The sequence below is a fragment of the Nycticebus coucang genome, chromosome 8 (genome assembly GCF_027406575.1).
Source record: "Nycticebus coucang isolate mNycCou1 chromosome 8, mNycCou1.pri, whole genome shotgun sequence".
In the NCBI taxonomy this organism is placed as follows: domain Eukaryota; kingdom Metazoa; phylum Chordata; class Mammalia; order Primates; family Lorisidae; genus Nycticebus; species Nycticebus coucang.
In genome coordinates, this window is record NC_069787.1 from 70965794 (window position 1) to 70991092 (window position 25299).

The window sequence follows — 25299 nt, forward strand, 5'->3', positions numbered from 1 at the left end:
AGCTTTCTCATTTTCTGAATCATGTGTATGCCCTGCTAGGTCTTAGGCCATTAATAAGTAGACATAATCAGCCCATAATGGCTCCTTCAAACTGGGGACATGGGGTTCATGGATTTCAGGAGAAGTTTCAGAAAGAAATGTGAAAAGTGCTTTTTATGTGCTGTCACCACTTACTGCTTGGCCCTGGTATGGGGTGACTCTGTCAGTCAAAGGCTAATTGGTCGCTCCTCTATGACTGTTCAGAGGATGAAAAACTCATTTCAGAACAAAATTATTGCCAGCAAAAGACTATACTAGAAAGAGGGAAAAAGCAGAGATCACAAACTCTTCTCATTTAGATTTAAATGGGGGCAGGAGAGCTTCTTTCTATATTGATACAGAAATATATAATGAATATATTATATCAATATATACAAATAAAGAATAGAAAAATAGAAAATATATTTTTATATATACAGAATATATATTAATGTAGAATATAGGCTCTACCCAATAATTATATATTAACAAATATACCATATACCAGGCACTGTGCAAGACCCTGGGAAGTTAAAAATGAATAAGATGCACTTTGGGGCAAACTGTAATGCAAGGTAGATAAAAAGCTATTTAAAACACAACAATATGAGCAAAAAAGTGATTGAAGTACAGAGAAGGGTATGATTAATTCTGGATAGGGAAAATTAAGGGAGGTGTTTTTCGGAGAAGCTGGCTTCTTAGTTCAGTGGTAAAGAAAAGGAAGCATTAATATCCCAAGCTGAATATTTCTTCAGCACACAGGAGGGAAGACCTGCCTTCCTGACCAGGAGGGTATGAACCAGCTTCAGAGGGAGATGGCTCAAGCTGGGGGCAGTGGATGGAAGAATGGGACTGTGCCTCTGTCGATCATGAGCTGAGCCCTGGTGCCAAGTGTCCCACTTTCCAAACTTTAGGCCCTAAAATAACATATACAGCTTTTCCTTACTGAAGTGTCCTCAACAGATGTCCTCAGACCACCCTAAAGTTATAATATCAGAGAAGAGGACCGTGGCATTTTTCATAGAAGAGTTTAAGCTGCATCTTAACCAAGTTGGAAAAAAAGGATGCTTGAATTCCCTCACCTGTCTTTGCCAAACACCCTCTCCCAGCCCATCAATGTCTGTTTTTATTTTCCCAGACCAAGAGGAGCAAACGGTAGGAGCTTGATGAGATGTCGCCACAGCCCCGATGAAGGCAGACAAGGGACAGAGTGGGAGAGTTTGGCAAAAGAATTCTACCAAGGGAGGAGAAAAATTCTAACAGTGAGCAAGAGATACAGAACTGAACCCTAAGTAATAAAAGAGAAGATGATTCACTTTAAGGATATGCGCTGATGGAAAACCACCAAACAGGGGAGAGTTGAAGCCACCTTTGTGCATCAGACCATTGGCAGCAGATGCTTTCATCTTATAAAACCAGGATATCTGTTCAAAGAAATTTGTGACAAGCTAGATTATTCTGAATGTCACCTTAGTGCGAATATAAAACCCAAGCAACATGTAATCTTTTCATGGGAGATTTGAGTTTCTGCTTTTAATAATATTTACTAGTATTCATGAGATAGTATATAACTAGCTGATACATGTCTGAGGTCTTCTCCCCTTCTGTTTTTATCCCCTCTAGACTTTGTTTCTTGGCCTTATTTGCCAACACGTGCCATGAAATAAATCTTGCTCTCTAATCTCTGGTAAAGTAGGGTTTATGTTTTGATTATCTGCAGCTGTGACTTTTATTCCTTCATCTCCTTTTTTGTGTATATACGCCGCCCCCACTGACAAAAGACAACAAAGCCAACACATATTGTTTGCATTTTTTATAAAAGAGCCTATCATATCCCCTAAACAATGAGTCAGTTTATGCTTAAGATTGTATTCATTGAAGACAAAAAGGAAAAGTTCACTGGCATCATGGCTAGACTGTGGTTTAAGTATATGATGAAACTTTTTAAAAAATATGAAATAGAAGTGGTACCAAGCAAGCATCTTTTCCCCACTGGGCCCGACTGCTTGTACCTTGGGCTTTTCAGGAACAGGAGAATGGGGAGCTTTGGGCCACTTCCAGGGGCTGTACTAAACAGGCTATCAGCCAGGACAAAGGGATTTCCCATCACCAAATTTTGTTAACCTTTTCAGGGAGGGGAACCTATACCCGTGGGGCCACGTGTAGCCTTCTGGACTCTTGAGTATGGTCTTTTGATTGAATCTAAATTTTATAGAACAAATCCTTTTAATAAAGGGCTTTGTTCTGTGAGGTTTGGATTTGGTTGAGGGGCTGCGCTTGGGAATCTGGAGGGCCACATGTGGTCTTAAGCCCTCGGTTCCCCACCCCATGGACAGAACCCTAGGAATAGTTCCAGCAACCCTCATGCCTGATAAAAATCATGACTTCATCGTTAATGAATTCTTCAAATTGGCAACACTACTTTAGGGGCTTGTGAAAACTCATTCTAATAAAATATTGAAATAGAACCAAAAGAAGCTAAAATATACCCATTGAAAATTAAAGATATGTAATAACATTTATTCTTAGCAAACAATACAATAAAACCAAAAGCATTTTCTGTTAGTCATCTGAGAATAAAAGCCACAGAAATAAAGGTAAGAAAATTCGAGGCAAAGGCATTGCTTCAATGTAGTATCTTAAGCAGTGATAATAACCTTTTATAGGGAAAAGAGCTTCAACTACAAGGTAAAGGAGGTACAAAATGTAACTCTTGTGTTTTTAGGAAAAAACTCATTCCATATATAGACTATCATACCTTTTTAATTTCAGATTTCAAATTACAAGGGTTACTCTGATGGCTGAAGAGGGATTTCTTGAATCTCTCTATTATCCTTCTTTTCAAATTGTGGTGCAGAGCTGGAGGAAGCTGCATAAAATGAGAAAACAATCATTATAAACAAATTGTGAACACTGCACATCTGACTACCCACAGCATTTACTGTCAATGTAATAATATTCCCTCAACAAGACTAAGTAAGAATTTAAATTTTACTGAAAATAGCAGGATTACATGCTCTAGTTTTTTACCCTGTGACACAGAAGGAATAAAATATATTATTCTGCTCTCTTTCAAAGGGCTGTTCTATCTTTTGTTCTTTTACTTATCGATATTATTTTTCACCCAAGTAAATGATTTATTAATTGCACACGCATATATTGAATTTTATAATGAGCAGCCTTGACAGAGAAGGGTGCACTTTACTAGATGTTTTAGGTACTTAGGGCATGCCTAGAATCATGCTAAACACCCCAGCCATGGCTCTGGTCCTGAAGAATCTGATATTTCGGACCGGGCTACACATATCCACATTAGCATGTAGTCAGATGACTGCTTGTGAATGCTCCTAAAATTCCAGTGGAAGAGAGAGGTCAGATTTTAGAGACCAATTTTATCCATAAGAAAAGGAAAATGGATTAGTATATATTAGGATGAGGTGGATTTAATAAGTGTGTAAATCTTAGAAAATATGTTAATTAGATTAAAATGAGGATTTTTTTAAAAAATGATCATTTGTAATGTTTTGCAGGTTGGCTCTATACAAGAAAATCAAAAGTTTTGAAAAGCACAGAGAGATGAAGTAAAGTTTGGAAGAAACAAGATCAGAATTACAAGGGTCTCAGGGTTAAAATAATGTCTGCTTTTGTTTAAATTATGGCAAGAAATTGAAAGGAGAGAAAGAGGAACCAGAAAGAAAAAAGATGGCTAAGTGGGAAGGGAAATGCAGTAGGAGGAGCTCTCAAAATAAATAAAAATATCATCAGAGCTCAGACAAAAAGAAAGAGGAATGTGTCAGACAATGATTACCCCACTCCTGCTCCATTTTCCAGGCTCCCTTCTAGTTTGAGTCAGTGCCGTGGGACTACTTTTCACCAATAAAAATGACCTGGACCACTGGGAGGATAAGCCGACTCAAAATCGGTATGTTTCCTCCATTTCTGTCCTCCCCTACCACAAGGAGTGTGGGTCCACCCATCTGGCATGGCCCAGATACAACAGGGGTGTTGTCAGGGAACATCCCAAATGGACCTAGCAGGATCACCTGACCAACCCAGCTTTAACTGACTGAGAAATAAACCTCTTCTGTCTCAAGCCAAGGGATTCAGCTTATATCTGTGAGTGCAGTGTAACTTACCTTATCCTGATGATACAAGGTGTATCTCTTCATTTATGTTTCACCAAAGAGGGGGATATAAAAAGGTAATGGTATAGCCAGAATAGAGTCTGTAGGGGCTACAGCAGCTGATTGTATAGCCAGAAAAAACAAATAAACCCCAAAACAAACAAAGAAACTGCTTCCATAACCACCTTTATGGAAGTACTATAATCATATAAAACAGAAAAACAGTACAATCAAAAAATGTTTTTAAAATGCATATTTAATCCTAGTGCAGAAGGCTTAAAGGGGGAGCAATAATACTGTTCTGGAGATACTAAAGACCTTTAGTATACTGTGAAAGGTTCTGTAGGGCTGAGGTTGCAGTACTGAGTCTATTGATGTCTTCTGATGTTAATATTATAGCTTTCTTTTACCTTGCTCCAGATGTGATTCCTTCTTCTGCCTCCAGCAAATAGTTATAATTCTTTTTGTCTTTTCACAAATTAAAGGAAGAAATCAAGAGATGTGGAGGAGAGAACGAAGGAGTGGGGGAGTAGAAGCAGGCAGAAAGAGATTTCTCAGCATTATTAAGGGGCAAATACACACAGTTGGAAGACAGATGAGAAGTGAAATGATATAGATGATGTAGGTGTGTGCATGAAAGAACACACCTAGGGGAAATTAATTTAACCTGGAGTAGAAACGGGAGGTGCATGCGCATACTTTCCTGGCCAGGAGATTGATTGGAGGATGAGGAGGGGACCAGGGACCAGAAAAGTGCCGGAAGAGACACAGGATTTGATAATTTCCTATTGTTATGTGTCATACGTCAACACTTGCCCAAATCAAACACCAGAGGACAGTGTTGGCCCAGGACTGCCTAGTTGATGCCCAGCAGATTGCAAGGCTGTCAAAGGAAAAAGCAGTAAGCCTCTGCTATAGCAAACTTGAAAATGTAAAACACCAGTGGGCTCTTAGGTCCCTTCAAAGGGGATTTAGCCCAGCTTTAGCAACTACCAGTCTCAAATTATTAATTCAGACACTCTGCAAAAGCTTGCTATTCATCTACATTGATAAATGTATAGTTAACTTAGAATTGCTTTTATTGTTCCTGATGGCCTGAGTTAATCCTTATAAAAATTCACTAGAGTAGGCTTGGTGCCCATAGCACAGTGGTTACAGTGCCAGCCAGAGGCTGGCAGGTTTGAGCCCAGCTCTGGACAGCTAAACGACAATGACAACTGCAACAAAAAATAGCTAGGCATTGTGGCAGGCACCTGTAGTCCCAGCTACTTGGGAGGCTGAGGCAAAAGAGTCACTTCAGCCCAAGAGTTGGAGGTTTCTGTGGGCTGTGACGCCATGGCACTCTTCCAAGGGCAACAGTAAGACTCTCAAAAAAAAAAAAAAATTCACTAGAGTAAGTTAACATGTAGTCAATTTAAGATGCATACCTGGCTCTCCAACATGTTCTATGAAGCAAACAGCACCCTGATACCAAAACTAGGAAAAGACTCAACAAAGAAGGAAAACTACAGACCCATCTCAATAATGAATACTAATGCAAAAATACTCAGTAAGATCCTAGCAAATAGAATACAGCTAAACTTTAAAAAAAAAATTACATCATGATCAAGTAGGCTTTATTCCAGGGATGCAAGACTGGGTTAACATATGCAAATCCAAAAATGTAATTCACCACATAAATATAAGCAAAAACAAAAACCATGTGATCCTCTCAATAGATGAAGAAAAAGCATTCTACAAAATTCAGCATTCTTCTCTGATAAGAACACATAAGAAATTAGGCACAGATGGGACATTTCTTAAACTGATAGAAGCCATCTATGACAAACCCACAGCCAATATCATACTGAATGGAGTAAAACAAAGTTTTTTCACTTAGAACTGGAATCAGGTATGGGAGGCCCACTATCACCACTACTATTAAACATAGGCTGGAACTACTAGCCAATGCAATCAGGCAAGGGAAGGATATCAAGGGTAACCAAATGGGGTCAGAGGAGGTAAAACTCTCTCTCTTTGCTGATGACATGATCTTATGCTTAGAAAACCCCAGAAACTCAACCACAAGTCTCCTGGAAGTGATTAAGAAATACAGTAATGTCTTGGGCTATAAAGTCAATGTTCATAAATCAGTAGCCTTCATATATGACAATAACAATCAAGATAAGAATCAAATCAAGGACACAATACCCTTCATGGTAGCTTCAAATAAAATGAAATACTTGGGAATATATCCAACAAAGGATGTGAAAGATCTATACAGAGTATTACAAAATCCTGAGAAAAGAAATTGCAGAGGACATCAACAAATGGAAGAATGTATCATGCTCTTGGCTGGAAAGGATCAACATTGTCAAAATGTCTATACTACCCAAAGCAATCTACAGACTCAATGAAATCTCCAGTAAACATCATACTTCAAAGAACTTCTTTGCTTTGTATGGAATCAGAAAACAACACACAAAGCCAACGCAATTCTTAAAACTAACAGCAAAGCTGGAGGCATCACTTTACCAGACTTCAGGTTATATTACAAGTCCACAGTGATCAAAACAGTAGGTACTGGCACAAAAATAGAGATGCAAATCTATGGAATAGAAAAGAGAACCTAGAGTGATACTAGACTCATATCTCTATCTGATCTTTGATAAACCAAACAAAAACATGTACTGGGGAAAAGAATCCCTATTTAATAAATGGCTCTGAGAGAACTGGATAACCACATGCAAAAGACTGAAACTGGATTCACATCTCTTGCTACTTACAAAATATTGAGTCAACGGTGGTTAAAATATTTCAATCTAAGACACAAAATGGTAAAAAATCTAGAAGAAAGCATGGGGGAAACTTTTGATGATATCAACCTGAGGGAAGATTTTATGAAGAAGACTCTATTGGCAATTGCAGCAAACACAAAAATAAATAAGCAGGACTTAAGCTTAAAAGCTGCACAGCTAAGGATACAAAAATTAAAGCAAGCAGACAACCTTCAAAATGGGAAAAGATATTGCATGTTACCGATATGACAAAGGGCTAATAACCAGAATCTACAGAGAACTCAAGTTAATCAACAACAAAAGAGCAAACGACCCCATCTATTACTGGGCAAGAGACATAAACGGATCCTTCTCTGAAGAAAATAGACAAATGGCCTACAAATACATGAAAAAATGTTCATTGTCCCTAAACATCAAAGAAATGCAAATCAAAAACATCTTGAGATATCACCTAACCCCAGAAAGATTAGCCCACATCACAAAGTCCCAAAGCTGCAGACATTGATGTTGCTGTGGAGAAAAGAGAAAACATTTACACTGTTGGTGGGATTGTAAACTAGTGCACCCTCTTTGGAAAGAAGTATGAAAAGTCCTCAAAGAACTAAAAGTAGTATTTGGCCCTGCAATCCCATTACTAAGTATCTACCTAGAGGGAAAAAAAAATCATTTTACCACAAGGACATTTGCGTTAAAATGTTTATTGCGGGGGGCGGGGGAGACAAGATGGCTGACTGAAGCCAGCTTTCCACAGAGGCTCCCGGCCAGTAGGAGAGTTAAAGGACAAAAATTCAGCAAGTAACCTGGTGGATTTGAGCTGCACTAAGAGAGAAGGTTGAAGAATGCACGTCAACACCTCTGAGGCGAGCTGTGACCACAAGATACAAACAAAAGGTACAAAATCCATCACCAAGCAGACGGGAGTCCCCTCCCCCATAAGAACAGCTCAGAGTGCCCCACAAAGAACCAGGCAGAGTTCAAAGGTCCTCCCACTACACTCCACGGTAGAGACCCTCTAAAAACTGGACCTACCTCCCCTACTAGGGTGCCACGGTGTCCTCCTGCCAGGCATAAAACTGTATAAACTGTATATAGTCTCTACCTGGAATTCTGAGCTCCCGGCGCTCCCCTTCACTCACACTGAGGTCTGGAGGCCAGTCCTGGTCGGTGGAGAGGGGACCACACCGGAGTGGCAGTTCCCTGAGGCACAGTGCGACAGCGTCTTTTGGTGACAATATGGCCAGGCATAAAACTGTATAAAGCTGTGTGTTCTCTGCCCGCAACCCCAGGCTCCCAGCGCTCCCCACGCTCCCCTCTGCTCTCGCTCCAAGCTCTGGAGGCCTGTTCCCCAGGGGTCCAGACTTTTGGGAGATTGCTCAAGGAGTGTAGACAGTGCTGGGCTGCAGCCGGTGGGTGCCGACTCTGGGGTATGGGAGCGGAGAGAGGACGGTTGGCCAGAAGGGAGCTACACTGGAGCAGCGGTTGCATGAGCCGTAAAACAGCAGCCCTCTTTTGCTAGTAATACGGCTCACTACCGAATATTCTGAAGCCACACCCTCTGTCTCCCTGGGCAACCAGAGACTCTGAGTTTGCCTGAGGCAACTCCAACTTGCAAACCAGGGAAACTCCCAGGGCGGGGCTGACCCAGAGGTCAGCTTTACTAAACCTAAGACGCACCTGGCCCTCAGGGGATCGTCAGTCTATAGACAATACAAGAGCAAAGGCAAGCTGATTTGGAACTCAATTCAGCTTCTCTTCTGTAGGAGAACCGCAGAGTTGTTCTGTTCTGTTCTGTCAGTAACATTAATCGGGCTGGGACTGGACCTGAGTGAAAACCCCCCCAAACCTTCATCAAGCACCGGACGTTGTCAGGCCTCACCTCCTCCTGCTAGAGAGAGGCAAAGCGCAGCAGCCTGACAGACTTCCTTGTGATTCAGGCAGGTGCAAACTCCTGGAGTACCGATTCACTACAGGCAACTGGGTCAGCCAACTGCAGGGCTATCAGTGACTGGGTGTGACATGGTGCAAGGTGGGGAAGGAGACAGCAACCTTCCCAGACTGATCTATTGGCTGGGTGGCTCCTCCTGATTGCATGCAGCACTGGAGCAAGCCACACCAGAGTAGTCACCAGACCCCTGTGATCCAGTTCCCAAAGACCTCTTAAACTCTCTCACCTGAGAAAGGTGCAGACTGAGACAATTGATTTGGACTTTTTGAACTGAACCAATCACCTGAGGACAAATCAGGTGGTGCCCTGGGTGCATGTTGGTAGGAAGGTTTAATTTTTCTTTTCCAATTGTTTGCCAGTGGAGGGTTGGGTGACTTAATTGCTGATATTTCTCCACAGCTGAGACTTCAATCCAGAGTATCTGTTTCACTAGGGTGGAAAAGAAACCAGCTGAAAACAAAGACAGAACCACTTAACTCCACCACACCAGACAGGGCCCCAGTTTCTCAAGGCCACAACACTGTACAGGCCCTCGACAAAGCCCCAGGGGGGAAAAAATCAAAGGGAGTAAAACAACCATGGGGCGGAATCAGCGGAAAAACTGTGGTAACATGAATAACCAGAATAGATCAACCTCCCCAAGGAAAATATGGCAGATGTAATTGAAGATCCTATTCATAAACAACTGGCTGAGATGTCAGAAATCCAATTCAGAATTTGGATTGCAGACAAGACTAACAAAGTGGAATTAGGAATTCAAGGAGAAATTCAAAAGTTGTCTCAAGAATTTAACGAATTTAAAGACAAAACCACCAAAGACTTAGACACACTGAAGCAAGAATTTGCAGCCCTCAAAGATAGAAAAAATACAGTAGAATCCCTCAGCAACAGAATGGAGCAAGCAGAAGAAAGGATTTCTGACATTGAAGATAAAGCCTTTGAACACTCCCAAGCTCTTAAAGAGGAAGAGAAATAGAGAGCAAAAACAGATCATTGTCTCTGAGAGCTCTGGGATAATTCAAAGAAGGCAAATATCCGAATTATTGGAGATCCAGAAAGAGATGAAGTGGCCTCGCTGGGCACAGAGGCCTTCTGCATGAAATTATGAAAGAGAATTTTCCAGACATACCTATAGATTCTGAAATTCAGATAACGGAGAGCTTCAGAACCCCAGCACGACTCAACCCCAATAAGACATCCCCCAGGCATATCATATTTAACTTCACTAAAGTTAATATGAAGGAGAAAATCTTCAAAGCTGCCAGGAGAAAGAAAACCATTACCCTCAAAGGGAAGAATATTAGAATGACTGCAGATGTCTCTGCTGAAACTTTTCAAGCCAGAAGGGGGTGGTCACCGACTTTTAATCTCCTAAAGCAAAATAACTTTCAACCCCGGATCTTGTATCCAGCTAAACTGAGTTTCATTTATGATGGAGAAATTAAATACTTTAATGACATTCATATGTTGAAGAAATTTGCCATAACCAAACCAGCTATTCAGGATATTCTCAGACCTATCCTCCATAATGACCAACCCAATCCTATACTGCAAAAGTAAACTCACTCAGAAACTTCGGATCAAACTCCAATTTCCACACTGGTGAAGGATTAAAAATGCCCACTGGACTTTTGAAAAACTCGATACCCAAAATTTCACCAGATTTATCAATAGTCTCCATTAATGTGAATGGCTTAAACTGTCCTCTAAAGAGGCATAGGTTAGCTGACTGGATACAAAAACTCAGGCCAGATATCTGTTGCATACAAGAGTCACATCTTAACTTAAAAGACAAATACAGACTCAGGGTGAAAGGATGGTCATCCATATTTCAGGCAAATGGTAATCAGAAAAAAGCAAGTGTTGCAATTTTATTTGCAGATACAATAGGCTTTAAACCAACAAAAGTAAGGAAAGGACAAGAATGGTCACTTCATATTTTTTAAGGGTAATACTCAATATGATGAGATCTCAATTATTAATATCTACACCCAACCAGAATGCACCTCAATTTATAAGAGAAACTCTAACAGACATAAGCAACTTGATTTCCTCCAGCTCCATAGTAGTCGGAGATTTCAACACTCCTTTGGCAGTGTTGGATCGATCCTCCAACAAGAAGCTGAGCAAAGAAATCTTAGATTTAAACCTAACCATCCAACATTTGGATTTAGCAGACATCTACAGAACATTTCATCCCTACAAAACTGAATACACATACTTTTCAGCAGCCCATGGAACTTACTCCAAAATCGATCACATCTATCACATCTTAGGTCACAAGTTTAACCTCAGTAAATTTAAAGGAATAGAAATTATTCCATGCATCTTCTCGGACCACCACGGAATAAAACTTGAGCTGAGTAACAACAGGAATCTGCATACTCATGGAAGTTAAATAACCTTATGCTGAATGATAGCTGGGTCAGAGATGAGATTAAGAAAGAAATCGCCAATTTTTTGAACAAAACGACAATGAAGACATGAACTATCAGAACTTCTGGGACACCGCAAAGGCAGTTCTAAGAGGGAAAGTTATAGCACTGCAAGCCTTCCTCAAGAGAATGGAAAGAGAGGAAGTTAACAACTTAATGGGACATCTCACGCAACTGGAAAAGGAAGAACATTCCAACCCCAAACCCAGTAGAAGAAAAGAAATAACCATAATTAGAGCAGAATTAAATGAAATTGAAAACAAAAGAATAATACAACAGATCAATAAATCAAAAAGCTGATTTTTTGAAAAGGTCAATAAAATAGATAAACCTCTGGCCAACCTAATCAGGAAAAAAAGAGTAAAATCTCTAATATCATCAACCAGAAACAACAAAGATGAAATAACAACAGACTCATCAGAAATCCAAAAAATCCTTAATGAATATTACAAGAAACTTTATTCTCAGAAATATGAAAATCTGAAGGAAATTGACCGATACTTGGAAGCACGCCACCTTCCAAGACTTAACCAGAATCAAGTGGAAATGTTGAACAGACCCATATCAAGTTCAGAAATAGCATCAACTATACAAAACCTCCCTAAAAAGAAAAGCCCGGGACCAGATGGTTTCACGTCAGAATTCTACCAAACCTTTAAAGAGGAATTAGTACCTATGTTACTCAACCTGTTCCAAAATGTAGAAAAAGAAGGAAGACTACCCAACACGTTCTATGAAGCAAACATCACCCTGATCCCCAAACCAGGAAAAGACCCAACAAGAAAAGAAAATTATAGACCGATATCACTATTGAATATAGATGCAAAAATATTCAACAAGATCCTAACAGAATCCAGCAACACATCAAACCAATTATATATCATGACCAAGTTGGTTTTATCCCAGGGTCTCAAGGCTGGTTCAATATACGTAAATCTATAAATGTAATCCAGCACATAAACAAATTAAAAAACAAAGACCATATGATTCTCTCAATCGATGCAGAAAAAGCTTTTGATAATATCCAGCATCCCTTCATGATCAGAACACTTAAGAAAACTGGTATAGAAGGGACATTTCCTAAACTGATAGAGACCATTTACAGCCAACCCACAGCCAATATCATATTGAATGGAGTTAAATTGGAATCATTTCCACTCAGATCAGGAACTAGACAAGGCTGCCCATTGTCTCCATTGCATTTTAACATGGTAATGGAAGTTTTAGCCACCGCAATTAGGGAAGAAAAGGCGATCAAGGGTATCCATATAGGGTCAGAAGAGATCAAACTTTCACTCTTCGCAGATGATATGATAGTATATCTGGAAAACACTAGGGACTCTACTACAAAACTCTTAGAAGTGATCAAGGAATACAGCAGCATCTCAGGTTACAAAATCAACATTCATAAATTGGTAGCCTTTATATATACCAACAACAGTCAAGTTGAAAAAACAGTTAAGGACTCTATCCCATTCACAGTAGTGCCAAAGAAGATGAAATATTTTGGAATTTATCTAACAAAGGACGTGAAAGATCTCTATAAAGAGAACTATGAAACTCTAAGTAAAGAAATAGCTGAAAATATTAACAAATGGAAAAACATACCATGCTCATGGCTGGGAAGAATCAACATTGTTAAAATGACCATACTACCCAAAGCAATATATAATTTCAATGCAATTCCTATTAAAGCTCCACTGTCGTACTTTAAAGATCTTGAAAACACAATACTTCGTTTTATATGGAATCAGAAAAAACCTCGAATAGCCAAGACATTACTCAGAAATAAAAACAAAGCAGGAGGAATTACGCTACCAGACCTCAGACTATACTACAAATCGATAGTAATCAAAACAGCATCGTATTGGCACAAAAACAGAGAGGTAGATGTCTGGAACAGAATAGAGAACCAAGAGATGAATCCAGCTACTTACCATTATTTAATCTTTGAAAAGCCAATTAAAAACATTCAGTGGGGAAAAGATTCCCTATTTAACAAATGGTGCTGGGTGAACTGGCTGGCAACCTGTAGAAGACTGAAACTGGACCCACACCTTTCACCATTAACTAAGATAGACTCTCAGTGGATCAATGATTTAAACTTAAGACATGAAACTATAAAAATATTAGAGGAGAGTGCAGGGAAAACCCTTGAAGAAATCGGTCGGGGCGAGTATTTTATGAGGAGGACCCCCTGGGCAATTGAAGCAGCTTCAAAAATACACTACTGGTACTTGATTAAACTAAAAAGCTTCTGCACAGCCAAGAACACAGTAAGTAAAGCAAGCAAACAGCCCTCAGAATGGGAGCAGATATTTGCAGGTTATGTCTCCGACAAAGGTTTAATAACCAGAATCCACAGAGAACTCAAACGCATTAGCCAGAATAGAACAAGGGATCCCATCGCAGGCTGGGCAAGGGATTTGAAGAGAAACTTCTCTGAAGAAGACAGGCGTGCGACATTCAGACATATGAAAAAATGCTCATCATCTTTAATCATCAGAGAAATGCAAATCAAAACTACTTTGAGATACCATCTAACTCCAGTGAGACTAGCCTGTATCACAAAATCCCAAGACCAGAGATGTTGGCGCGGATGTGGAGAAAAGGGAACACTTTTGCACTGCTGGTGGGAATGCAAATTAATACATTCCTTTTGGAAAGAGATATGGAGAACACTTAGAGATCTAAAAATAGATCTGCCATTCAATCCTGTAATCCCTCTACTGGGCATATACCCAGAAGACCAAAAATCACATCATAACAAAGATATTTGTACCTGAATGTTTATTGCAGCCCAATTCATAATTGCTAAGTCATGGAAGAAGCCCAAGTCCCCATTGATCCACGAATGGATTAATAAATTGTGGTATATGTACACCATGGAATATTATGCAGCCTTAAAGAAAGATGGTGACTTGACCTCTTTCATGTTTACATGTATGGAGCTGGAACATATTCTTCTTAGTAAAGAATCTCAAGAATGGAAAAAAAGTACCCAATGTACTCAGCCCTACTATGAAACTAATTTAGGGTTTTCACATGAAAGCTATAACCCAGTTACAACCTAAGAATAGGAGGAAGGGGGAAAGGGAGGGGAGGGAGGGGAGGGAGGGGGTAGGTGGGTAGAGGGAAGGGGATTGGTGGGATTACACCATTGGTGCATCTTACAAGGGTATATGTGAAACTTGGTAAACGGTCTGTGAAGCTAGTGAATGATGCCCCATGATTATATCAATGTACACAGCTATGATTTAATAAAAAATAATAATAATAAAATAAAAAATAAATGTTTATAGCAGCCCAATTCCCAATTGCCAAGGTGTGGAATCAACTCAAGTGCCCATCTACCCATGAATGGATAAATAAAGTGTGGTATACGTAAACCATGGAATACTATTGAGCCATACAACAGATGCATACTTTACATCTTTTGTACTTACCTGTACAGATTTGGAGAACATCCTCCTAAGTATGACAAGAATGGAAAAGCAAGTATCCAATGTATTCAATACAAATATGAAACCAATCAATGAACAACTACACTCCCAAACAAAAGAAAACCACAACTACATCCAAAGGTGGGGCAGGGAGAAGGAGTGAGGGGATGGGGAAGAGGGAGGAGGATTGATGTAATATCACCTCCTGGGTGGAGGACTCAACTACAACTTGAACTCTACCTGACAAATGCAAACAAGGTAACTTAACTGTCCTCTTGTATCAATCTGAAATTTTAAAAAAAAAGATGCCCACTTGGAGCAGTATTAGGAAGCTATTAATCTTACTATAGTCCTATAAGCTCTGCCATCTTACTAATGAAGGAACTGAGTCTTAACAAGATAATGACTTCCTCAAAGTCTAAAATTTAAAGGTTTATTCTTCTTTTTTTGCTTTTACTATACCACAGAAAGTAATAAAAGAAAAAATAAAATTTGATCTGTTTTATACCAGCTTTCTCAAACTTGCAGAATTCATGGATTCTTTCTGAAGAACTGCCTGCATTGTCTAGTAACTCAAAGAACACATCGAAAAACTATCCACAATTCACGGGGCTCTGTTTGATAAGTAGTGACTTAAATTCATAACTTACTCTATTTTTTAAAAAGGTATTTTGACATATTACTGCTTAGGAAGAGATTTCTCTAAATGCTAAAACAAAATGTTCAAAGACTATCATCAAAATAAATACACAAAGTGTATTTCTTGGAATTTTCAAACCCTGAAGACATGAGTCACTTTGAGAGACACAGCTTTGCCCTTAATATTTTGTTTAACCTCCTTCACCCTTGGTACTTGTAACTAGGAAATCCAGATGAGTAGGTATGAATAGTTCTATTTTTATCCAGTCCTACTGCTAAAAAGAGCACAGTATGTTTCCCCGATGACAGCCAGTAGTAGTATAACTTTCATCTGAGGACAGTAGGTTGCTATTCTTAATCACATTTTTTTTTCTTGTTGGCAATAATTGTGTTGGTGAAGAAGGGCAATCCAAAGGAGCTTCAAACTGCCTGTCTGCTCTCTAGGAGACAAATGTTTGATTTTTAAAAGTTGCCGTATGCTGACTTTCAAAGCATTTATTTAACAAAACAATCAAAACAGGACTATTGAGTTAAACCCAATGCTTCCCTTGGCTGGGCAGGCACTGCCTGAACAATAACACATAAGGACACATACTGAAAGGTGACCTGTGTACTTTAGTCACTTTGTATGCCCAAAGATAGATTTGGGTTTCCAGCAAGGGAAATGAACTGTGGATTTCATTCTTAGCTTGCTGATCTTCAGATTACATTTTAATTTGGATGAAAAAAAAGGTTAAATCACTGAAAGCAGGATAAGGATTTTAACATCCCGCTTTGTAAAATAGTTGGATTTAGTTGATTTTTCACAATTTATGTCCCTGTAAGTTCACCTGTTGGTTGTTAGGGGGTACCCGGCCCTATAGGACAGTCATCAACTGTAAGCCTGTCAGAATTTTGCCTAGTAAATAAATCCCTGAACAAGAAGGGTTTGGTTTGTTTATTTTGTCAATTTAGCCTTATTTTCAATAGTTTTCCTTTGCAGTTAGCTGAGAGAAAAAATTGATCGTGGTCTTCAACCTGTAGCAAATACACTGATATAATGTTTAGATGTGTATTTTTCCTCTCTCTTTGAAAGACATTGACTTTATTTAACTTAAGTTAAAGTTCCCCAAAGGGGAATCATCCTTGACTATGTGCAATGTCCTAAACTTTAAAGAATTCTTGAAACACATTTTAATAATCACAAGTTCAGATAGTTATATCTCAACTTGGAACAAGGAATGCCATTTTGCCACAATATATGAAATCATTTGTTACCGGGCAGTTTAAAAGCATAATAATAAGATACTTAGTTTCATTCTTGCTTTAAAATACTTTCAAATCCTATAAAGAAATGGAATATATACATTAAAAAGGTTTTTTATTACATAGAAGTCATATGGAAACTATACTTAAATTTCAAATATTTCTCTCAAATTAATAGTTAATAATTAAGGCAACTAAAAAGCTATTTAAATCTATTTCCATAACACTAAAGCTAAGAATGCTTTTCTCATATTTCTATTATCAGAATTGAAATGGAAGCACATTTTGAACATAACATTTTAATTTAGTATAGATATGGCAGATTAACCAAGCTTCTCTCCATCCCATAAACACACTTCCCTATACCCCTTTACCCTTTTTCATTTAATCAGTTAGACAATACTGTGTGATTGCCCAATAGAAAGGTCGACAGCAGAAAATGGAGAGGAAAGTAATCACTTTTTTTAGCCTCCTGTTCCTCAAAAAAGGCAGCTGTCAGCGTTACTGAAAAGAACATCAGATTTGGACAAAACGTGATAGATAAGAGCCAGGCTACTCAGCCCCAGGCTTAACGACTCCCTCTTAGGCAGAGGAAAAGCCATGAGGATTCAGGCGGGTAGGGACCAAGGGAGGCACTTGTTTGGCTCATTCTCCCAGGCTATGCATGCCAGACATCAATGCTGTCAGCTCTAAGCCCACCTTTAACTGCCCTGCTTGGGATGCTAGAACATTTCTCCCTCGCCAGCCGGCAGGGTGGTAAGCTGTGGCAGTAGCAGGCAATGCAGGGACACAGGGGGAGTGGAGTTTGTCTCTGCTTCCAGCGATGCTCCTGTCTTCCCTTACTCCAGCAGCTCCCAGTGGACAGCACACATGGGATCCCTACAGGTTGTGCTCAGTCAGATCCAGTGGCATCCACCCTACTGGAAGCTCCCCAGAGAGTCCCAGGGAGCAGCACCTATCAGTGGGTTGCCTCCCTGGTCCTCCCAAGGGTGCTTCTTAGCAGAACACCCTCACGTGATCATTCCCATCCAGTTCCACAGCATGGGCCTCACTGGGGGTAGCTTGCCCTGGTATCTCAAAGGGACACTTCACTTCAAATGTCTCCAGCATAGCATCTTAGCAAATGTTCCTGACCTTTCTAGTGAGGTCTGGACCTCAGCCCAGGGTGGAAGTGTCCACTTCCATATTTGTCTCCTTCTTGGGTGCTCTGAGTCAGCCACTGAGATTATGACTTCCATATCTGCTTTTCCTGTGTTTTTTAGCCTTCTCTTCCCCTCTTTAGTAGATAATACTCTGTTATAGTACAATTCTTTATATTAAACCTTTCCTCTTGAAGTTACTGTGTGATGTCTGGCTGGACTTTCACTAATACAGATATAGGTTCTAGAAATGTCTCAGGAGAAGAACTCATACAGACAGGATTTGGGAATTAGATTGATTGTGCTATTGAAATTGATCTCAGCGCTGAGTTTTGTTTGATTATTGCCAATAAGATATGGGATGACAGTGATCCACAGCATGAAGTGGCATCACGATTAAGCAGGTTATGGCCTTGACAAAAGGCGAGGTGGAGCAGGTGCCTTGAAAAGCCAAATGGCTGCTGTTCTTGACTGTCAGGTGATGTGGGTGACAAGGACTGTGGGATAGTGTGGATTCTTCCAAGTGCACTGGAGCACTTGCAGAAAGAAAATGACGAGCTTGGGTCCTTTAAATCTCAGTTTAAGTCATCATGGTCTGATACCTGGAAAGACTCTACGACACTCTTAAAAGAACCTGTTGTTTTCTGCTTGGACAGCACTTAAATGGCTGATAATCAAATGCAAAATTCAATCAGGCAGGTTGCTAAATTACAGTGTCAGTTGAATTCACACCTCATCAAATTTCTCTTGTGAAAGTTAGAAAAAATAGGATCCTAAAACTTGGAGTAAGGATATTTTGTAGGACCCAGATAAAACTAACAATCTTGAAAAACAAGAAGGCTGGAGCCTTCATTGTTAGTGAAAATAGCTTGTCACACCCTGTGTCTGAGAAGACAAGCCTTGCTTTGTTTAAAAACTCTATGATCGCCTCATCTGGGACAAATGATTTAATAGGGATGTTCACTTCATAAGACCCATGACAAGGAGGATCAAATCCTAACTAGGGTCAGAGTTTAATGAAATCCAGAGTTAGTGTGAGTGAAATGCCAGAGCTCCTCTGGCATGTACAGGGAGAGAATTCAAAGGCTTAGAAAGACAGTAACATGAGGTGGATTTACATGTGTGATCTGCATATCCACTCCCCAGACACATTCAACAAGAACCCCCAGAAGCCGCTGTTTTCTCTAAGGCATGAGAAACATGTTGCAGAGGGGGCACCAGCATCCTTGAAAAGCTTTATAGTTGTTCTCTTTTGTGGGTCAGGGTGACACTGAAGCATATGTGATTCCAATGATCCAATTGAGAAAGGCCAAATGACAGAAATTAACCACCAATGACAAGTTGGAAGAATTTACTATAAAGGACAGTAGGGCTGCACTGTTAATTAGAATGCCTTGGCCCACAGAGACCTTCATGGGGTTAATTGACCAGCAAGTTCATGGAAAAGAAATAGCTTGACTGCCTTCTAGTGTATCAATTGATCTATTTAACAGAAAAGAAATTCTAGGTCTGCTGGACAGAAACCAGGCCTGATCAAGATATGTAAACAAACTAAATGCCTATCAACCCAGAAATGGATTAACAGACTGTGGCATATGTATGCCATGGAATACTATTCAGCAGTTAAAAAAGATGGAGACTTTATATCTTTTGTATTAACCTGGGGGATAGAGTTGAAACACGTTTTTCTTGGTAAAGTATTACAAGAATAAAAAAGCAAGATTCTAATGTACTCAATACTAATATGAAGCCAGTAGATGATCTAATACATGCCCACACAAGAGAACAACTTAATTCAATTCAAGATGGGGGAAGGAGGAGGGAAGGAGCTAGGAATAGGGGAAGAGGGAGCGGGAGTGGTGTGTTTCCACCTAACGGGCACAATGTCAGGGAATATGGCACACCTCTTAGGTGTGGGACACAACTACAAAAGAGACTCTACCTAACAAATGCAAATATTGTAATCTAGTTGTATACTTGCATTAGTCTGAAATTAAAAACAAAACAAAATGAAAAACGCGGCCTGAATTTCCAATGCCACAGTGGAGAGTCAAAGCCTCTCCCATGATTTCCAGATGTAAGTCAACTCAAAGACTCAGAGCTGCTTGATTAACAGGGAAGTTGAAACCCCTTGAGGAAGGGCCCTAAAGTATTGCTACAAGTATATACTATACATTTTCCTCCAAGGCTTCCTCAAAGAGACTTTCAGCCATTTACTAGAGTGACTGTTAGCTGGGGAAAAGGAAATACACAGGCTTTCTGGGAATAATAGACACTGGTTGTAAACTGACAGTAATTCCTAGAATCTTATAATGACACTGGGGTACACCAATCAAAATGGTTTTTTGGAGAAAATAAGTCAGTAGGTGATGGAGTATTAGTCCAACTTTTACTTACAATGGGCCAAGCTGGTTCATTGACCCAGTGACATTTCTCTTCAGACCTACACTTGTAATTGGAATTGCCATAGCTGGCAACTGACAGCATCTCCCCATTGACTCTTTGAGTCTTAGGGTAAAGGAATATTCATGTGTTTTCTTCACTGATATATCTTGAGTGCCTAGAATAGTATCCGGCACATAATAGGCACTTAATAATTATATGTCAAATAATAAATTAATTAACAAGCTGCAAAACATACAAACTTAAACTTTAAAAAATTATATTTTCATGTTCAAATGTCTGCACTTCTTTGTCTACAAAAATTTCTTTTATTATTAATAGTACATAGTACTATTAATACTATTAATAATAGTAAATAGTACATTTATTTTTTTGGTAAATGAACATTTAAGCTATTTGTCCCTTGACAGATTTCTGTCAATAATTAACAGCCACTTCTCAGCATTGACTGTTTCCTTAGTGCCTAGGAGTCGCTGAGATTTACAAAGAGGAAGTTCTAACAATTCTGGACTTTGTGCGGTTTGGCTTTCTCAGAAAGGTCGTGGTTGGTGGGCACTATTTTCCTCCTTCTTTCCCACAGTAAAGCTGCTTAGAGACAAAGAATCTCAGCTGTCCTCACTTCCACCCCAGAATGAAGGGTGATTTGTGTTGAGGTTTGTTGGGGGTTGGGCGCTAACAGGAGACAGGAGGTCGGGAGTCACAGGGAAGATGCGGTGTAGGCGCTCGTCTCCTGCTACATTCCCAGTCTGCTGCTGAGCCACAGTGTCCCCAAAGATTTGCCGTTAGAAACGACACGAACAAGTATTAACTCTAATTGAAAGCCCCACAAAATAACTTCTTCAGCAATATTAGCACTGAATTTGCATTTAAGATGGAACTAAAACACAAAGCCAAAACACTGACCTGTGTGATGTAGATGATTTTGTGCAGCTGAATTAGTATCTGCTGAATAGGATCACTGATCTGACGTACTTTCCTCTGGGACACAGCAATTCCTGCAGATGCTGTGGGTAATAAAATTCTGCTGTTAGTCAAGTTCTCTTCCAAAAGTGACAGCAGCAGAAAGTGAAATAAAATTCTGACAAAAATTTACAACAAAGACTTCACCCTACCAATGAGACAATTTGCAGAGACCCCGTTAACACGACAGTATTTTATGGTATGGAATAAACAATATCTTCCCCTTCCTTCTCAGTAACGTAATCATATTACCTGCAATAACATCTGAAGGACTGTTTATCTCTTGGGATATTTTGTTTTCAATGATAGCAGGCTGCCATCAAAAGTCAGTGGTGCCTTGGATACCGTGATCACTGAAAAACCAGGCTTCAGACATGTCTAAAGAAGAGTCTATCATGCTTTTAAATTTTTAATCTAATGCGTCCTCAATATCACGTTTTAAAAGTAATTTTATTCAAACTAACAAATGTAATCAGTGAATAGGCAATCTTACAAAGAGAAGAAGAAGAAGAAAAACTCAAAACCCTCTTAGCTAAAATTAAGTAACTTTCAATCTCTTGATTACTACAAATTATAATTTTTACCTGGATTTGTTCCAGGCCTAGAAAGGACACATTTATAATCTGTCCTGAATTCTCATCATAGAGTCACCACCTTCACAGTTTCAGGCCAATATGTTACCAAACTACACAGGGTTGCTGCCCCAGCCTCCTGCGTTATAGCCACAAATGGTCCAATCTTAACATGTAGAATATGAGGCTATTTAAAAGAATGGCTTTAATCCCTAGATTAGCTAAAAGTCCACCTTGGCCTCCTTTCACTCACTGCACCACCCTGGAGAAAATGGAGAGGATTCAGGAAGGTATGTGATGTGTATTTTCCTCTTTCCTTTCTCTTCCTCTTTCTTCTCTTTCCCATCTTCCCTTTAACCTAGGGAATCAGCCTCTTTTAAAGGGAGGGTGCTTCTTGCCAATATCCCTTTTTGAAAAAATGTCCCAAAGACACTATTTTTTCTCTTCATACAACATCGAGCCTCTATGAAATTAAAAATGAGTATAATCATTGCTTAGCAACAGCTAGGATTTTTTTCAAAAAAATGATTCTTACATTAGTGCTTTCTGAGAGAGCTTGCATATTTTACCATAAATATTTTGTTTTCAACACATTCAAAGAGAAAATTTCATGTGGTTGTTTAAAAGAGTCAACTTGTTTTATTATAAGCTATGAAAATTTATGTTTAGACACAAAATGCGATAAAGAATAAAATATAATCATTTAAAGAAATATTTTCTTTATGGATATCTTTAGTTAGCTAAGAAATCAGCATAAGAAATAATCTAATTCTAGTTCATCTTCAATAATACCTTGTTTAAGTGTTTGGAATTTAAAGATATGTCTCTCCTGGACACTGTGTCTAACTCCTTTAAAGTGTCAATTATTTGATCATTAATACGAGGTTTAATAAATTACCCTTAGGGTAAAAATGTCAAGGCAAATCAGAAAGGATTAATGTGTCTATAAAATAGAAAATAAAGACTTGGAGTTGTCTGCTCTAGTTTGCAGAGATGCCCAAGCGATGATCCTTGCAGAAATAATTCTTAAAGTCTAACTATTTGTTTGTCTAGGCTCATACCAAAAACTAAACACTGTGAAATACGGTCAAGTTGATGCTGCTGCAGAAACATTAACTTTGCATTTTCTGAAAATGAAGGGCTTTAGGTTTTTATTTTAATGATGTTATGGTTTTTAATTATAAATGCAACATTCATAGGTAATGAGTTAAAAATCTCACAGCATGGCAGAGAGTTCTTAGTTTTGTGATGACATTTTGAGTGAGATATCACACAGGTTTGACTCTACCTTGCCACAAGAATGTGCCCATCTGTGGCCCTAAATACAAAAACAGAGAGTTAGCTAGAATGCCGGCCTTCTGAACTAATCAACTATGTAATTTAACTTGAAAATTATTTTTTAATATTTGACCACGACCCTCTCAATCCAGTAAATATTTGACCTCTGAAAATAGTTCTAATTGCTTACTCTCTAAAAAACAATTTTAAATGTTTAATTACACATGCCCCTGTAAAAATAAGCAAGCGAGCAAATGAACAAACAGAAACATTAGCATTGCAAATGATGCTGAAGACCCCCAGAAGCCACCAGTTGGCCAGAAGTAATCTCTGATATCAGAGTGTTGCCTTCTGGTCACTTTATCCATTTGTGTACATACATGTGTGCCTCAAAGCAGTATTGTTCAAACTACAGTTGAGATCTGAAATAAATTTAACGGGTCATGACCAGCATTTTATAAATTGGAAGGGAATGCATTAAGACTAGATAAAAAGAATTCAGGGTGTATTGCAAGGGTCCACTCGGTCAAGATTAAAAATATGTTTCTGGTTGATGGTCACTTCCAGGAGTTTGAAAGACGCTATTACAGAAAATCTAAACTAGTACTTCTTTCTCCTTCCATTCTGTCCTATTCTGTTCCTTGCCCCCCTCCCTCTGTCTCTTTCTTTTTAAACTAATAATAACACATGACTATCATATAAACTGCTTTACAGTTGTTGTTTTTTTTCACTCAACCATGGAGATGCCTTTTTTATCAACACACCCAGTGATTGTTCATTCTCTATAACTATGGAGTATACTGCAATAGTATTGCATGTGCTGGAGTTTACATAACCACTTCTATCTTTATGGGCACTTTGCTTTCAATTTCTCAATGATTATAAATGATGCTGTAGCTCATGCCTGCAGCTTCACTGTGCCTAATAAGTACAAGAATTATTTTAGAGTAGATAAGGACACGTGAACTAGCCAGACCCTATGATATACACATTTCTTATTGTAACAAATACATTTTAAAGTGGCTGAATCACTTTATACTCTAACCAGAAAAGAATCCACTTTTCTATGCCTTGGTTAACACTACATATTACCAGACTTTCAAATATTTCCAATCTCATTTTTTTGTATTTTTTTTTTTTTATTTAACTAAATGTGAGGTTATTGTACTTCTTTGGTGAACTTCTTGCTTGTACCCCATGCTTTCTTGTTCTTATTGATTGGTAAATGCTCTTTATATATTATGAATACTAATCCTTTTATTGCATTTCATATGTTAAAAGTACTTTCACCCAATCTGTTATTTCTTTTCTATTTAAAGGGCATGTCCTGTCCCCACCATCTAGAGACTCAGGTGCCACTGGAACAATCTCATAGAGCTTGCTACTACTGTATCAAGGCAAGCTGGGATCCCATCATCAGTTCAGCACTATTGGGTGCTTTAGCAGGATTACTAAACTATAACATGAGTTAGGCTTGGAGAGAGAAAGAAAACTTGGGACTGAAATGATGTGTGAAGAGTCTAGCTGTAACGTTTGCAAACTCTTTTGATGTCCTTGATAGTCAAGTAATCCTAGGTACGAGAACCACATTCTTCCTCATTTCCTACCTGATCGAATCTCACAATTTTTTTTATATTCTCCTATCCCTAAATGTATACTTATTTAGCTGTTAATAATTTTAGGAAAACAAAAATGATAAAAATCCAAATACATATTTTATGCTTCCGTTCAAGAATAATATCTACTACATTCATGGCTAATGTTAGTCATATGTTTTATCTAGTTTGAAAGCATGCCCTCTCAATAAATCTTTCAGATTAGCTCACTGAAAATAATATACTTCCTAAATATTCACCAAAAAATCAGCATATATTTATTTTTACAATTTTGTCCTAAGAATATTTTTACTAAAACAAGTTTTCCTTCAACAGCCACCAGTGAGGACAATCATAGTTCATGTGTAATGCCTGTCATACATAATATGCCCATAATTAATATCTATGTGATATTTCCTATTGTAAAGTGTATATGGCATTTTGTCCCCTTAAAATTTAAATAAAATTCAAGTTTAAAATATTGGAATACTTTGTTTGTTTTTATAGTTTCTTTTAAAATAGTAAATTTGACTAGTGTGTTAAAACTTAGAACTAAAAAATTCCTTATAAGAGGTAGTTTAGTTTACTTAAAAGTGTCAAAAGTAAAAAAAGTAATTATATTTGCTAGCTTACTCCATGGCAGGCGTCCTCAAACTTTTTAAACAAGGGGCCAATTCACTGTCCCTCAGACCGTTGGAGGGCTGGACTATAGTTAAAAAACAAAAC

The 25299-nt window shown here is 38.7% G+C and overlaps 1 protein-coding gene across 1 annotated transcript in view; it reads right to left on the reverse strand.

The window, feature by feature from the left end:
• NEK10 (NIMA related kinase 10) overlaps positions 1-25299 on the reverse strand; it is a 250365-nt gene that overhangs the window by 21967 nt on the left and 203099 nt on the right. Inside the window, exons 32-34 of the mRNA XM_053600397.1 lie at positions 22989-23018; positions 21072-21172; positions 2777-2887 (exon numbers count right to left, since the gene is read on the reverse strand). Coding sequence (XP_053456372.1) covers positions 2777-2887; positions 21072-21172; positions 22989-23018 — 242 coding nt within the window. The remainder of the gene's footprint in view (positions 1-2776; positions 2888-21071; positions 21173-22988; positions 23019-25299) is intronic.